An 18,085-nucleotide genomic window follows, 5' to 3' on the forward strand; every position below is an offset into this window, starting at 1 on the left:
GGGGAGCCTTAATTTCGCGTGCCGGGTCATACCCATGGGGAGGGTTTTCTGTAGGCGCCTCGCGCAAGCTACGAGTAAGGTGCGGCTGCCGTCGCATTACATTAGGGTTTCGGCGGATATGAAGGCAGATTTAATGGTGTGGGACCGGTTCTTGCGGGATTTTAATGGAACGGTGATTTTTCGAGAGCCGGCGGCATCAGGGGAGGTTGTTAGTTTATACACCGACGCTTCTGGTAGCGTAGGCTTTGGGGCTTACCTGGGGGGTCACTGGTGCGCTGAGCCATGGCCGGAGGCCTGGAGGCAAAGCTCGCTGATTAAAAATCTGGCGTTTCTGGAGCTATTCCCGGTAGTGGTAGCGGTGAGTTTGTGGGGACGGGTGTTATCCAACAAGCATATTATATTTCACTCAGATAACATGGCGGTCGTACAGGCGATCAATAGTTTGTCGGCGTCGTCCCCCCCTGTTTTGTGTTTGCTGCGGCGTTTTGTCCTTCTTTGTATGTCTTCTAATTTGGTGTTTAGGGCTAGGCACATCCCTGGTATGTTGAATGTGGTAGCTGATGCGCTTTCTCGTTTTCAGTGGGAACGATTTCGGGAAGCGGCGCCGGAAGCTTTGGCACAGGGGCAGGCTTGCCCTGGCGAGATGTGGCAGCTCGGGACCGCATGCTTGGGGAGTGTATAAAGAATTCTCTTGCGCCGAGCACGTGGTCTGGCTATGTCAAGGTGTGGAAAGAATGGGACGAGGCGGTACAGCAGGTAGGGGGTGACAGTTCGCAAGGGCAGAGGGTGGACGTGCTGTTGTGGGTACTGTGTCGCTTGTTTGCTAAACAAGCGTCGCCGGCCGTGATAGATAGGTGCATGTCCGCCATGGCGTTTTTGTTCAAGTTCAACGGGTGGGAGGACATTACGAAGAATTTTCTAATACGCCAGGCTTGGAAGGGCTTTAAGAAGGGTAAGAAGCTCGCGGACCCGAGGCGACCGGTGTCGTTTTCGGTTTTGCAAAACCTGTTAAGTGTGTTGATTGATCTGTGTAATTCCCCTTTCGAAGTGACACTATTTTCCGGGGCGTTTGTCTGGGCGTTTTTTGGGGCTTTTCGCATTAGTGAGCTGGTGAGTGCCAACAAGTTGGGGAACGGCGGTTTGATGTTCAAGGACGTGGTCGTGGGTATTGATCAGGTGCAGATATGGCTGCGCCGGTCTAAAACGGACGTGTACGGCAAGGGCCGTGCGGTGGTACTGTATGAGTTGCCAGGATCAGAGGCTTGCCCGGTGGCTTGTGGCAAAAGGTACTGTGAGGTGCGGCCAGAAGGTAAGAGTTGTTTCTTTTTACACGCCGATGGTTCAGCGTTGTCGAGATTTCAGTTTCTACGGATGTTTCGAATGGGTCTGCAGAGAATGGGTTTGGAGCCGAGTCAATTTGGGACGCACTCCTTTCGCATTGGGGCAGCGACGGAGGCTGCGCGTTTAGGTCTGGGGGACGAGAAGATCAAGCAAATTGGGAGGTGGGAGTCCGTGCGATTCCGCTCGTATGTAAGGCCTGATATGTTGGTGTAATTGCTAGGGTGCAAGTATCTGGGGATGGGGACGTTGCCTTTTTCTGCCACTAACTTTGTCTCTTTTCAGGTTTGAAAGTTTGGTTGCTGGGCCACTCGTATGTGTACTGGGCGGAGAAGAGGGCCGCAGTTCGCAGAAGCGGATCACAGCTGGGCTTTCCTTTGGAACGAGTGACTCTATGTTGGTTTGGTTTCAGGGGAGCAAGTTGGCAGAGCTTGTGTAATTTCTTGTTTCAGAAAGTGGTTGGAGGGTCGGTCCCGGATGTGGTATTGATTCATGGAGGAGGGAACGACCTAGGTGGGATTCCACAAAGGGAATTGGTGAGAAGGATGAAAAGGGATGTAGATCGGCTGAGGGAGCTGGTTCCTGGCGTGGTGGTGGTGTGGTCCGAAATGGTTCCGCGTTTTGCGTGGCGGCACGCCAGGGACCCGGCTGCAATAGCTCGATCGAGGGGTAAGGTGAATAAGATGATGTCAGTTTTCATTAGACGTTCTGGGGGCGTAGTGGTGCGTCACAGAGAGTTGGAGGGCATGTTACCTGGGTATTTCAGGAGGGACGGTGTACACCTGTCAGATGTGGGGAACGACTTGTTGAACCTTGGGTTCCACGAAGGTATTGAGCAGGCCCTGTTTAGGTGTGGTGGGGGTCGCACATGCGCTTAAGGAGGTCAAGCCATGTGCTGTGGCGGAACAGGGCATAGTAGAAATTGGAATTTGGCGTAGAGTTTGGACTGGACAGGCCGAGGTGTAGGCCTGATGGAATTAAGGACTGGTTGGTTCTAGCTCTTCGGTGGCGACGAACCTGTGGGTGTAGGGGTGTCTGAGGTACACCCCTACAGTTAACAATATGATGTGGGGCCTCTTTGGTAGGCCGTGTTTCAAGTGAATTGTTATTTGTTATATATTGTTCAATTGGTAGGGTCATTGTCAGGGGTACTGTGTGGGGGGTATAGTAATTTAATGTATAGTTGGACAATGACCCTAAATTATGTTAATTTATGATAATTTAATTAATAATTTAATTAATAAAAGCTGTGGACTTTATACTCCAACAGAATTAACTGTGTCCGTGTCTTATTCAGTTTAAGGTTATAGTGCATGACGAATATCGTCTGTACAAAGGTTTATATAAAAGTTTAAGCACATGCCGAATAACGTCTGTGCAAATGTCATGAAGCCCATGGAACAACGCAGTAGGAGGAGTGGGCCTTGACAGAGCCAGGAAGTGGGCAGGTGCTAGTGTTTGGGGGTTGGATTAGTTTAATGGAGCTTGGGGGCGGAGACAGGGAGTATAAAGAGCAGCCATTTTAGAATAGGGGCCATTTTAACCAGAGCCTTTCTTACCTGTAAATTGTCCCACCCACCCTCCCTAGGTTTAGCAGTTCCGTTTCAGTCACAGCGGCGGAACAGGGCATAGTAGAAATTGGAATTTGGCGTAGAGTTTGGACTGGACAGGCCGAGGTGTAGGCCTGATGGAATTAAGGACTGGTTGGTTCTAGCTCTTCGGTGGCGACGAACCTGTGGGTGTAGGGGTGTCTGAGGTACACCCCTACAGTTAACAATATGATGTGGGGCCTCTTTGGTAGGCCGTGTTTCAAGTGAATTGTTATTTGTTATATATTGTTCAATTGGTAGGGTCATTGTCAGGGGTACTGTGTGGGGGGTATAGTAATTTAATGTATAGTTGGACAATGACCCTAAATTATGTTAATTTATGATAATTTAATTAATAATTTAATTAATAAAAGCTGTGGACTTTATACTCCAACAGAATTAACTGTGTCCGTGTCTTATTCAGTTTAAGGTTATAGTGCATGACGAATATCGTCTGTACAAAGGTTTATATAAAAGTTTAAGCACATGCCGAATAACGTCTGTGCAAATGTCAAGGTCAGGGATATAGAACTATGGATAAACTGAATAACAAACTGTGAAGGTCAGAAACAAGCTAGGTCAGGATACCAGAATTACACAAAGTCAAATACAAACTGAAGTCAATATCAGAATATATTAAGAGAAACTTACTATGACCACTAACGTGTATCAAGGCAGAAACCATGATAGGGCAATGAACAAAACTTTATATAGGCTAGCGCACTTTCTGATTGGTCCACATCATCTTTGTGACTCCAAATTCATTGACTATGGGGTTGCCTTAATTATGTGGTCACTTTAAGGGCGGACGTGTCACATCTTCCATGCACACTTGAATGGTGAGTCTTTTACCTATTCAAAAAAATGTAAGATGTTACAGGGAATAAAACAGCTAGGAGGATTTCAGTCTGAGCGAAACAGCAGAGAGAGCGGTTTGCTGGGTTTAATGGTTAGCTACGTGGCCTGAACAGAGAATTATTAGGCTGTAGTTATTATTATTATTATTATTGGTATTTATATAGCGCCAGCTTATTCCACAGCGCTTTACAATAAGAGGGGAATTAACCAAATGAGACAATAACGAAATGTAAAAGGAACAATAGGTAGTTGAGGACCCTGCTCAAACAAGCTTACAGTCTAGAGGAGGTGGGGTTTAAAAACACAATAGGAAGGGTATTAAGAGAGACAGCAAATAAACGTGGTGGGGAAGTAGCAGAGCTGGAGGTGAGAGTGGAGAGTGGCTCTTTAGGAAAGGAAGAGGAAGTATTGAGAGATACAAGTTACTCTTGGAGGCCATAAGCAATCCTGAAAAGATGGGTTTTGAGGGACTTCTTAAAGGATTGAAGACTAGGGGAGAGTCTGACAGCGGTAGGCAGGCTGTTCCAAAGGAAAGGAGCCGCCCATGTGAAGTCTTGCAGGTGTGAATTTGCGGTAAGGGTGCGAGCAGCAGACAGGAGAAGGCCACCAGTTTAGCGGAGAGACTGAGAGGGGGCATACCTATGAATCAGTGAAGAAATGTAAGAGGGGCTAGAGTTGGTAAACTATTTATAGGTAAGGGTTAATATTTTAAATTGACACCTGTAGAGTACAGGAAGCCAGTGTGAGAGGAGCGACAGGAGAGAAAGGTCAGCATGGCAGCAGCATTCATCACAGATTGTAGGGGGCAGTACGGCTTCTGGAGAGACTAATTAGGAGAGAATAACAGTAATCCATGCGAGAGATTATTAGAGCGTGAACAAGCTCCTTGGTAGCATCTTGTGTAAGACAGGGGCGCATGCGGGCAATGTTTTTAAGCTGGAATCGACAGGTTTTAGCAACAGACTGGACATGAGGTGCAAAGGTGAGGCCAGGATCAAAAATGACACCAAGACAGCAAGTTTGAAAGGATGGGGCGAGGCAGGTACTGTCAACCTGCATGGAGAGTGAAGGAGGAGGATCAGTGTTATGAGGAGGAAAAATAAGAAAATCAGTTTTAGAGAGAGTGAGTTTCAGAAAGTGGTAGGACATTGAATCAGAGATAGAAGAAAGGCAATTGGTGACACATTGTAGAACAGCGGGGGAGAGATCAGGGGAGGAGAGGTATATCTGGGTGTCATCGGCATACAGGTGGTAGTGGAATCCGAATGAATGAATGAGTTTGCCAAGAGAACAAAAGGGGACCAAGAACTGAACCTTAAGGGACTCCAACTGAGACAGGTCAAGGAGAGGAGGTGTCGTTGGAAAAAGAGGCACGGAAGGAGCGTTGGGAGAGATAGAAGGAAAACCATGAGAGGGCTGTGTCACAGAGACCAAGAGATTGAAGAGTTCAATTGGTTCACTTCCCGACAGATGTATGTAGTATTCCTGCTGTCCAACATACTTTCCTGTCTTCCACGACACACTAATGGCAGTCCATGGTGTCTGGGTATGGAGGTAGGGGAGGAGGTCCAAACTTTGTACATTGAGCTAGTGGTCACCAACAAAGCTGCTAACATGGTCAAAGCTCTGCAAGACTATTCCTTCCTAGGTGGGCACTGTTACGCATATCCTACAACTTGTAGTGAAGGTTGCAATTCCCAAAGGCAACACAACGTGGCAACCATCCTTGGCCTTTGCAGAAGGCAGGGCTGGGTCATAAGTTGCTCACTCACTTTCTCCTTAAATTAGTTTTTTTTAATTCCCTTTTTTAAATTAAAATTACTCTTGCTGCTGCTCCTCTTTTTGTCATGTATACAAAAGATTGCAAAAGAAAAATGTCATTTTAAAACTAATTTCACTCACTTTATATTTCTTAATAAAGATTTTATATTATGACAACTCACAATTGGCATAGCAAACATGCCCGATATTGCTTGCCATTAGGCTTTTATAGCCTTTTATAGATTAGTAAAATCTCTAGTGGCAGTCATTCAGAAGGCCATTCGAGGGGCTTCCTGTGTTAGTACTGCACAGTGTGCAGCACTGGTGTTCAGCATCTCCACTCACTGCATGGAGACACTGAACATTCCTCATTGAGATGCATTGATTCAATGCATTTCTATGAGGAGATGCTGATTGGTGCAGCACAGTGTTTTGCCCTGCATGCGCAATAGTTTCCCAATTTTATGTATGAGGGGAGGCTTATTCTGCATCTGTGTGCAGTGTGGGTTGCTTCCCTGAGGTCCAGTTAGGATCAGGATGACCAGGTACAGGTCAAGGGCAGGATCTGCAATAGCTTCTGCGGGCTGCTCTACTCCAGTGCGAATTGCCATTCACAGATGCTAGGAGGAATTTTACACTTCCTGTAAGTGCTGCAATGCATAAATTGAGGATTGCCCCTCACCATCTGCAATCACCACTTGGTTTGCACTAGCAGACACCTGAAGTCCCACTGGGAGGCCTGATAGGCCAGAGCCTGTTTGACTCTGGCAGCATTGAGTGCGGTGCAAAGGCACCTCGGGTGCCATGCATGGCAGAAGTTCCATAGGTTGCTGATCCCTGGTCTTGGACACATCTAGTGGCAGTCACTCAGATGGCCACTAGAGGTGCTTCTTGGGTCAGTGCTGCTGATTAAATTCAGTGCTGCTATGAGGAGATGCTGATTGGCACAGTGCAGCATTTTGCTGCGCATGAGCAATAGCCTCCCAATGCTTTCCTATAGGAAAGTACTGGATTTGTTAAGTTAATCAAGTTTGGCACTGGCACTGGAAAAAGGTGAGTAAAATCACCTTTTCCCTTCCTTTGAGGGAAGGGAGGGGGGCTAAATATAACTATAGTGTGCATTTAACTATGCATGCTCCCTAGTGGAGATATTCAAGCATAATAGTCATTTTCCATTGCTTATTGCCAAACTCTAAATCTAGTGGCCAAATCTGTCAGGGTAGACAAACAATTGTCCATATGAAGTAAATTTGATTTAAAATACAAAATGCAGTTAATGACCTTATAACGTTAATATTTTATTAATTTAGGCAGCAATCAGACCCCCTCCCCAACCAAAAAAGAGCTTTGTAAATTTATAGCCCGTGATTCTGATTGTTGGTATTTTCCCTTATCACTCCATTAGTGGTTTATGGGATCTGTGGTTTAGGAAATGGCTGAATGGATTGATGGATGAATGGATTGATGGCTGAATGGATTGATGGCGGAATGGATTGATGGATGAATGGATTGATGGATGGATAGATGGATGGATGGATCGATGGACAGATGGAGAAATAGATGGATGGATAGACAGACAGAAATTTATTTAAATAGATTATGACATTAACACAAGTCCTCTTAACACCACTTTTGCAGAAAAGGAAATATAGTGGACAAAAGTCAGAGACAATGATGTTATGAAAGTGGTCCAGTTTATCTTTAAATAATTAATAATAAATCATTTTTAATTAATAAACATCTTAAAAATATGTGTGTAAAGAATTTTCTGATACAATTTGACAATATTACCTCCTAAAAAGAATGAATGCATTTTGGAGACACATTTAAAAAAACAACTGGTTGATAAAATTGAACTATAAAGATATTTTACCAATATCTTTTTTACATTTCAAGTATGGATCACAAAAAATACACAATACCTTTTTAAAATGAAAAATAATAATTATTAAAAAAATTCAATCTACACACTGATCTGTCTGTCTGTCTTTCAGTTTATCTATCTAATCTTTTTTTTAACATGCTCTGTAAATAAATTGCATCTTAATGCATATTCTGTGTTTGCGCCTGTGATAATGCAATTCTTATTTTCACTGTTAACCATTTATGTGCCCAAGGGGTTAACAAGGCATGCAGCAATTTGTTGCTCACTCCTGTGACTGTCTACGTGTTAGATGGAGGGGCATATTGCATGGTTTGCAACATTTAACTGCATTCGGTTGCCCGGTGCAATGTCAGAGAATTCCAAATCAATTAGAAATATTGATTACACGTTTCACTTATTTGATATTTCTGATCCTTTCCTGGCAAGAGGGCAGTTTCCATTTTAGCTTTCCAAGCAGGGTGTAAATATTGCTAATGACTGAGCTGCATAAGCAACTGGCAACGCTAAAAGCCAAATTGCAAAGAAAATATGACTACCCCAGGTGTGAGGATAAAATACAGGGGCCTGATGACGTAGCCATGTCCCTATAGTCCTCCTAAATATTCTCAATCACCACCACAATGGAGGTGAATTCAGATCTGCCTTTCCACCAGATTAGCCTGAGCCTTTCTCCTGCAGTTTCTCGGTTATAGCTGCTGCTGAGGCTGCTGCCACGGAGGTATCCATGACAACAGATATTTCCCTCCCCTTTACAGCATCTCTTTTTCTAAGGATTCTAAAAGACAGACCTAACCACCAATCGCTTCCTCTACTTCTAAAGTCAAGTGGGCAGGACTATAGGAGGGTCTCCTATCCATCACATAGAAGGGGGCCCTTGCAACATACAGAGAAGAAAAATATAAATCTTAGCTTCATTATATTTATTATATTTTTGCATCATTTATTTTGTAACAGAGAAACACACACATATATGTATGTATATTCATATTTACATAAATATCAGTATATATACATGTATATGTGTGAATTTTGGTTTTCATTCAATAGACAGAAATCATATCACTGAATAACATCACCTTTTACCACATTTTTCTCTGTCTGCTCTCAAGAAAACCACCAAGCCATCTGTGTGTGCATGTGTGTATTTTTCCAGTCTGTGGGATTTTTTTTTTTTTTTTCTTCAGACAAGGGGATATTTTGCGAAACATGAATCGTAAACCACTGCATTCTGCAATGCCATCATATCAATGGGGAAACAGGTAAGAGAAAAGCTGATTAAGGCCCCTTTACATTCTACGTGTATCTCTATTTTCAACAATTATTTCCCAGGCTGTGACAAAAGGAACAGAACACATTATTTATAAAAAAAAAAAATCACAGAAACAGTGTAGTCTCCTAGATTTAACCCTTCGTGTGCTGAGGATTAAAAATAAAAAATTCTGTTGCACTGCTGGCATGTCCGTTAACGTCATTTCTGTGTCAGCTGTCTTTTTATCTATATAGCGATACTATAATTGCATGATTTTTACATGGGTTCCTGTCTGTATTCATGACGTGAGATGCATTCTGTTTGTCCTTTTCTCTTTTTTCCGGTCATGCTGCTGTAGCAGAGTCTGATATCTCCAGGACCTCAGAAATTGCCCCCCTAAGATGCTGAGACTGGACCCCCTGTTCATTCTGCTGATTTCCATGTCTTATTTCAATCCCGAAAAGGCCTTAGCAGCCCCAACAGAAAATGGTAAGCTACCCCTCTTCTTATTTCTTCTATTTAACTCTAATGCATTCTGTTTTATATGCATTACATACAGTGTATTCTTGTTTTAGCTCGCTGTATAAGGACCACAAACAGCACAAACAGCAACCCTTGTTTTCCTCAATTCTGACATTAATTGCATTTTTATCTATCTTTAGAAATAATGCCTCAGTTATCCCAAATCACTCACCCTCCTATGTCCTGTCTGTTTATTTTTCCCTTTTAACCGATGAAATCCTTTGTTTGTCTTCCGTTTGCAAGTGGGCTCTTTTAAAGGTTTTACGACAGAGGTATTTCTGATTAAATCACACCATAAAATCAGCTTGTTATGCTGCTTATTTATATTTATTAATTTGTTTGAGAGAAAAAACTACTTACTGGGCTTGGTGAGAACCAATCCGATTTTGTTTTTTTGGCATGTTACAATGTACGTCTAAAATTTGGATTATATTCTACCCTTGAAGAAATAGCCATTGAATATGGTAATATGCTATTTTTTGTGGCAGTAAATGATTACAAAGAGGCTGCAAAATTAACATTTACAATAATTATCATACACACTATGGCTATTTAACTTCCAGGCTTTAATAGTTAATGCAGTATAGCCTGAGAAACTATTAATGATGAATTACATGGCCAGACAATTTAAATGTACCAGGATAATGGTGTTCCCTCTGCGTGAGGGCAGTGATATCAGTAAACCTTGTTTGTTGCAACATAAACTATCCCAACATTGTATTTCTCTCCAGTAAATCCCAAAGGATATACCAAATGTTTTCCTCAAAGTCTCCCACAGGTAATGGCAAGGTGTAATTACACCACAGAGCAGGAGTTAACATTATGGCATTGTTGAGTTGCAACAAAAAAACTTGACATTCGGGCTATGGTTTAACTTCAATTCCCATCATCCACGCTGGAATTTGATTGCCAAATGCTGCCTCTCCCTATTGTGAAACTCTGAAAAACATGAGATATACACATGGGATATGCTTAAAAATGTCAGTTGTCAAGAATTAAAAATGTATTTGAAATTTTAAGCCATACTTATCCAACTGAAAACGTGAGTAATTGAGAATTTTACGGATTTGGCTATTTTGTCCTAGACTAAACTTTGAAATTCACTTTGAATTTCCAACAGTATCTGACAATTCTGACATCATCCCAATACAAGACATTGTTGGTCTTCCATCTAGTTATATCTAGTTATTCTGTGTAAGAAATTAGGATACAAAATTTGTGATATGCAGTGTACAAATTCTAATAGATAAATAATTAGTGTATATTTTTGAATGTGTCTACATAATGTCCTGTAGACAGCTATGTGACGGTTTTTGTATTCAATGCATAACAGTCAATAAAATTCTGGTCCCTGCTAATTTAAATGAACACTATGGCATTAGGAATGCAAACTGTATTCTTAACCTTATAGTGTCTGTCCTTGTCTAGAGTAGTCCCCACCCCTCCCCGTGCCATAATAATCATTTTCAAAAAAGCTTTTTACTCAACTTTTTCCTGCACTGAGATTCCTTCAGTGCTGCTCACCTCTCTGCCTCCCCTGATGTCATTGTGGAGGCATGGCCTCCTCCAGCAACGGTCCAATCCAATTGTATACAATGCTTTCCTATAAGGTTCCGCGCAGGACCGCGATCAGAACATGACACCCATGACGGTTATCATGGGCCTGGTGATCCTCAGGGAGACTCGGGCCTGGGAGATATGGCTGTACAGGGCCTAGGTTCCACAGTCACAATGTGCGGCCCATTGCTGCTTGTATAGTGCAAAGGGGGTGCAGTGAGTGCCATTTTCACTTTCCATCTGCTCCACTCTCCAATTCACGAGAGAGTTGCAGTGAGAGCAGCTGGAAAATGAAGATGGTGCTGGCTGGGCCCCCTCTGCAGTATACAGCACCTGACAGCAAGCAAAAACCCACCAGACCACAAGATAATGTAATCTCCCCCCTCTCTGGCCACAGGTAAGAAGCAGGGAGGGGGGGAATAAAATTACATTTATTATTGTTCCCATAGAATGCAGCCCCTATTTTACACAACATATTTACACACACTACAAACACTACACATTCCAAACACACACTGTATTCACTGCATAAGCACACACTGTATCCACTACACAAACACACACTCTGTATTTACTATACAAACTGCATCCACTACACACCACATTCACTACACACACTGTATTCATTACACAAACATACAATCTGCATTCACTATACAAACACACACTCTGGATCCATTACACACACTGCATTCACAACACCCACTTTACACACACACTGAATCAACTATACACACCCAACTCATCCACTATACACACTCTCTGCATCCACTATAAACACATTGCATCCACTACACACACACCCCAAACCGCATCCACTAAACTCAGAATGGCTTCTATGGGTGGACTTAGGGGGGTCCAGGGCAGGTAAGGTCACATGCAGTGCTGTCACGGTCAGCCATAGAGAATTATTGGCTATGAGGAGCATTAAATTGGCCTGTCATCCTCGAGACACACCTTTAGGATGACTTAACAAGAGGAGGGAGATTCTTCGCTGGAGTTATTAGTTTATATTTAGCACAGGGAGGGGGCCAAAATAACAAGGGTTATCAGGGCTGTAGCATTATGAATACAGATATGTATTCCTAACGCTACAGTGTTCCTTTAAGTATATACACAAATATGGATTTACACCAAATGCCAAAATGTAAGGACTATTAAAGGGTTTCTCCAGCCTTTATTTGTGGGGAGATTAGAATAATGCTCTATTTGCAATATTATTTATTTCCCTCCCCCCCCCAACAAAAAAAAGAAACACTTGAAAAGTGTGTACAAAAAGCTAAACTTGCCTTAATCCAGAGGCAGTGGAAGTTCCTGATGTCATGGGAGCCGCGCAGAGGTCCAAACAAAGGCTTCTCATAGAGGGTAAATGGTAGGTAGAGAGGGAAAGGAGAAGGAGGGAGGGGAAAATACACAGAATTTAATAGAGAAGCATGAATAGCTACATTTAGTGTGGGTGGGAGAGGAGGCTCTGTCTGCCAGGGAGACTCAGTTACGTCTGTCAGCAGCGTGCAGTGCGCACCGACGACAGACTTAAAATATGCACAGAATTGACATTAGGGAACCTGGAACAGTGTTAAGTCAATTGTGCCGGGGCTACCACTTGCCCTCGGAACTCAATTACCAATACCTCTGGATGTGCAGCGTTTCAAGCTGAAACACAGCACATCCAGATTCTAACTACCATGACCACTTCATACAGTTGACATGGCTATGGTGATTGGAGTAACCCTTTTAAAACCAAATTTCAAAGCTTAGGGAAAAATAGCCATACTAACTATAGCTTGTTGGAGATTTTTTCCAAGTTAGCATTTTTTCATAGATTCTGCATTAGGCTTTTCAATTGACTACAATTCAGCATTTAGTGAGTAAAACCTAAAGAATAAAGTGTGTTGGAAAAAAGGGGGGAACAGACTAAGTAATCATTCCCAATCATGTTCTAATAAAATGCCAAGAGTAACACATTTCCAAGCCAAGTACCCCTAAAATCAGCCTTGCATTCAAGCATATCTGACAGTAAGACAACACATTAAATACTATGGAGTTATTCGCTAAACACTGAATTGTATTAAACTGAAAGTCAGACTGCTAAATTTTGGGAAAGAGTGCTGATTTAGAAAAGGTCACCAACTCAGCTGTAGCCACAGGTTGGATATTTTACCCTAAATTTTGCAATTGTGTTTTTTCCTGCTTGACCCCAAAATAGCAGTCAGATGTCTCCTTGGATCAAGCAGCTAATACCCCACTAATTAGAAATGATATCCCTGTATGTTATGTTTTTGCAAGTATTTATCCAATTGCTGTTTAAACATCTGTATGGACTCTGATAAAATCACCTCTTCAGGCAGAGAATTCCATACCCTTATTGCTCTTACTGTAAAAAACACTTGTCTTTGCCTTAGATGAAATCTCATCTCTTCCAGCCTCAATGTGTGACCTTGTGTCCCATGTATAGCCCTGTTTATGAATAGATTTCCAGATAATGGTTTGTACTGGCCCCGAATAGTTGACTAACAATAGTTTTTTATTAATTAATAATTGAGTGTATAAACCTCTACTGACATTTAAAATGATACTGGTATTGCAGTACCCCCTAGCAACTTTAGTCATGGTGTAGATACGAAACATTTTAACTAACTATTTAAAGGGTCACTCCTACCACCATAACCACTTCACTGTTTTGAAATGGCCATGGTGCCTGGAGTCTCTATGTGCAGCACTTCACTGAGAAACGCTGTATATGCCGAGGTTAACCCCTCTGCTGCTCACGTTAGGGTGGCAATAGCTAGCTCGGCACAATAGTTCTGGACCGACTAATACGAATTCTATGCAAACTTGGCATCTCGCACCAGCATGGACAAAATTCTGATACCAGACAGCCATTAATGGCACAACCCTCCCCAAGTCCGCCACATAAGGGAATGACCTCAGTTGACTAGCATAGGCCTGCAGGGTGAACTTACCTCAGTCCTGGAATGGAGGTAAGTTTTAGCTATGTTCTTTATTTATTCGAGGTGGACCAGTATAGGAAGGGTTACTTTGACCAAAAACACTGTTTTATGACTGGTGTAACCATTTAGCCAAGTTAGCAAGTTAGCAATTGGTTGTGAGGATTCTTTAACATTCTTTGTAGGTTCATTTTTATTTCATTTGACATGCTTTGCTAGACACACTGGTCAAAGCATGAAAAATTCCTGCAGTGCGGTATGGTGTATACACATGTAAGGCAGTGTTGGATCAATCACTGGTACAGAATTTCTTGGTAAATAACCGAGTACGCATGAGCACACCAAATGAATCATGGGGTGGCTCCAACATGTCTAGGACATGGAAGTGTCGCAGTAGTACGTCCTCTGCTTCATTCATCACAGTTAAAGCTCTAGTAGATCTGTTGGGAATTCTTGGGACATGATAGTTCCTCTTTAAATGAACGAAACAAAGTAGAGAAAGTTGTTCTCTAGTACTGGAACAATCACAATCTCAATGACTGGCTCCACTGTCCAAAAAGAGAATATAAGGCTTATGTTTTAACCGACTGAGTCAATTTTTTGTCTGGTGTCTATGATGGAGGGGATCAGGTGTTTGATCAACTATAATTTTGCCATTCATAAAAATCTCACTCCTTTTTAAAGGAAAGATAGGGCATTTTTACATCTGTTTTAATAACCAATTATTCATAATAAATTTAAAAAAAAAAAACAATCCACACTACAGTATTACAATTCTGCCTGTTATAATCTGTAATCAACTAGAATATCTAATCAGATCTATCCCATAATAAATGTATTCAGTTCTTTTGATGTTGAAAATTTGTCATCAAATCTAGGATTTTCATGTTGATCTTTGCAGGTCATAGAACACTAAGAGCATGTTACCGCTCACAAGCTAAAAAATAAAATTAATTAATCAAAAATGATCCTATAAATGAATACTGAAAACTGAACCCTAAACTGTCCCAAAATATATTGTTTATCGTTGCAGCAGCTAGAAGTAACATTTCCATTTTTGGGGTGGGGTGGGGGGGGAGGGGGGTAGGGTGGCAGGGAGGTGGGACAGGGCTACAGATGATTGATCTCTGCATTTAATGCAGACCAGGAATGCAGAGTTTGTGGTTTATATGGTGGAGCACTAAGTCATGGGACTTATCTGGTGATCACTGCATTGTGCAATGCTGACGTGTTTCAGTGCATGATGTCCTTATTGGATTTTTTTTCCTGATTTACCTGGCAAGTCATTGACACTGAATGAGGTTACATTTTTCTTGTATCAGTAGTTTGGGTTTATATAAAAAAAAAAAAAAACAGGAACTACACTCATTCAGATGAGCAAGAAATGTGTGCTTCTGTGCCAGGGGCTATTACAAACCTCATACAGGATACAAGTAGAAAAAAAGAAGGTCCAGGCACCCAACTGCTCAAAATGGCACATTTATTTTGAACACAGTGTAAGCAGCAACGTTTCAACCCTGAATGGGTCTTTGTCCTTTTTCTAGTAGTATGGGGTTAAGCAGTGACATAGCAATGTAATTTGAGTTTTCTTATGGGGAGGGTGAAGAGCTGTTCTTAGTTATTTCTATTATCTCGCAAGGAATTACTTTTTCTATCTTCTTTATTGTTAGAGAGAAGAGCAACTAATACAGAGATCCAGTCTTGTGATTTTTCAGGCGACATTATTGCCTGATTAGCAATGGATCCCAGGTGATGACAATGCCAGGTTAACCCCACATCAAGAGCAGTTAGGGTTGCCACAATTTTCTTCCATAACACTGGGACATAGGTACAGGAGTCAGGCTGCTGTGTCTCTCCCATGTGTCACAGTTTTGCCTTTTCCACTTGTGGTCTCTCTCCTTTACCCCAGTCCCAGTTATTATTATTATTATTATTATTATTATTATTATTATTATTATTATTATTATTGGCATTTATAGAGCGCCAACGTATTCTGCAGCACTTTACAGTGTTGTTAAGGGGGAAATCTAACAATAAATTAGACAGTTACAAATTGTTATATGAACAATAGGTTGATGATGTCCCTGCTCAAAGAGCATACAGTCTAGAATAATGTATTTTCCCTGTCCTCCCTGCATTTGTTCTCTTCTCCAGACATCCACACTTGTGCTCTCCCATCTTTGTTTAGCCAAAATGGATAAATGTAGCATGTAGGCAGTATGTTTGGATGCTGCTATCTGTCAGACACTCAGTTTCCATGTTTCTGTGGAGGGTCAATGTTGATCCAAAGGAGGAGGCAGCCTGCATATTTCTCACTGAGAACTGGACCTGAGGCTGGTGACCCCATGCATAAGTAGAAAAGACATAAGTAGCAGATTTGTTGTAAAATCAGAACATAAACAGCAACGTTTTAACCTCCAATGAGATCTTTGCCAAGCTTGACAATGACCTCATTAGAGGTCGAAACGTTACAATAAATCTGTTGCTTTTTGTACCTTGACAGGCTAGATCTGAGGAAAGGCATGCCCCCTATTGTCAAAACAGAATTTCAGTTAGATTTGCTGATACTGACCCGCACTTTACTTGTAAGTAAACAAATGCACTCCAAAACACCCAGGACTGTTATACAGCCACAATATTTGTTCTTTCATTAAAATCTGTAATTTTCACAGTTTTCTGATAGGTATGGCAGCTTTAAATACAGTGCACAGACCTAATGGAGCTGATACTGACTGACCTGGAGCTGATACTGACTGAGAAATATTATTTTCTTCTCCTGTCCATCGGACTTTACTTTACTTTATTGAAACAAACACATCAGACTGGAGCCTTCAACATATTAGTTCCATGCAGAGCATTCAACATATTAGGATGTGCATCCAGAATAAAATACTATCAAAACTTTGTTTAAAAAATACTAGTTGGAAAGTCAAGATATATTATTTGGCAATAGTGACCTTTCTGCAAAAAGACCTTTTGTTGAATCCAACTATCTGTGTGTAATTTAATAGCAATAAATTGGAATACAATAAAATTATAACAGTAGATGAAACCCACCAAAAGGAACCAGTCATTTTCATTTTAATCATTTAATGTTAAGCTACTGGGTGTGGTTGTTATAGAGAGTCGTACAATTGTGTTAGTGCTGAACCACTCACAAATCAAAACATGTTTAGCCCCTTAAGGATCAAACTTCTGGAATAAAAGGTAATCATGACATGTCACACATGTCATGTGTCCTTAAGAGGTTAAGGAACTACTGCTTGTAAAGTAGAGATAGTTTCACTTCTATTATAAAGGTGTCATAAAATGTCGGAGATAAATATGACTCTTTTCACATGAATATCTATCTAACAAGGTCAAAACAATTCCAGGTGAAGGTGAACATCATGGTACTATCCAGAGCAAATAATTGCTTTAAGAGAGCTTTAATGGAATGCAAGCCAATTCAACTTCTATGTTAATTATTGGTCTTATCACATTTTGCAGTATTTGTTTAAGTACATATTATTCTGGAGAGTCTGAGAGTGTTTCTATATGTGAATTTGAGTGTTTGAATGCTTAAACAGCTGCTCCCAATTTTTGATGGTGAATAATCGAAAACAAGAGTTAATCTGGTAAATCTACAACGCGTCAAAAAATGATGACTATTTATTTAACACTAGAAGACAAAACTAAACATAGTTTCTGTAAATGGAATAAGTTTGTTTCAGTTTTCAGATCCTTAAACCGTCAAAAATTCATTTTCAGAGTTTCTCATTAACAATCAGAAAGTTCAAATCAATAAAATGAATTAGCATTCATGAATAATTTTATTGCCATGGCAATGCCAGAGTTGCTCAGAGACAGCTGAATGTGATGCTATGTCTCTTTCTGCAGGTGCACATTGTCCTAATAGTTATGCAATTTGAATCTGTATAAAAACAATGTATGACATGCAGCAGATTGAGTAGCTGAGAGAATTTCTGTTAAAAACTCATAGGTTTATTTGCTAAATTGTGAATTTTTCAGAATTCACCAGAGAATAGCAAATTTGAGACCAAAGTTGCTGAGCCAGAAGCATAGCTCAGTGGGAAAATTGTTAGTTTGGATATTATAGTCTCACACTGGCAATTCCCTGGTTCATCCCCCAAAATGTACATATTAGCAGATAACGCTATAAGTGTGGCACCTACATGCACAGTGAATGCATATACTCTAACGCATGTAATTCTACCAGTGTAGGAAGTCAAGGGATATGAGAGAGGTAAAAGTCAGATTTGTCAGATCTGGATTAAGAACCTACAGGTACTTGGTTGGTTACACGTTTAGGGCCCTCCTTCACTCTTAGTTTACACTCAGTTCACTCGTGCCTTACACAAACAGTGACCCACACACA

General features: G+C 41.3%; 1 protein-coding gene across 4 annotated transcripts in view; it reads left to right on the top strand.

The window, feature by feature from the left end:
* Nucleotides 1-8,335: 8,335 nt before the first annotated feature.
* The window catches only part of LMTK3 (lemur tyrosine kinase 3), a 54,600-nt gene continuing 44,850 nt past the window's right edge, over nt 8,336-18,085 (top strand). For 3 of the 4 annotated variants that reach the window (XM_063436792.1, XM_063436794.1, XM_063436795.1), the window contains exons 1-2: nt 8,336-8,690; nt 9,039-9,169. In XM_063436792.1, coding sequence (XP_063292862.1) covers nt 9,082-9,169 — 88 coding nt within the window. In that variant the 5' untranslated portion in view covers nt 8,336-8,690; nt 9,039-9,081. The remainder of the gene's footprint in view (nt 8,691-9,038; nt 9,170-18,085) is intronic. The other variant, XM_063436793.1, reaches the window with a different exon arrangement.

The sequence above is a fragment of the Pelobates fuscus genome, chromosome 11 (genome assembly GCF_036172605.1).
Source record: "Pelobates fuscus isolate aPelFus1 chromosome 11, aPelFus1.pri, whole genome shotgun sequence".
Classification (NCBI taxonomy): domain Eukaryota; kingdom Metazoa; phylum Chordata; class Amphibia; order Anura; family Pelobatidae; genus Pelobates; species Pelobates fuscus.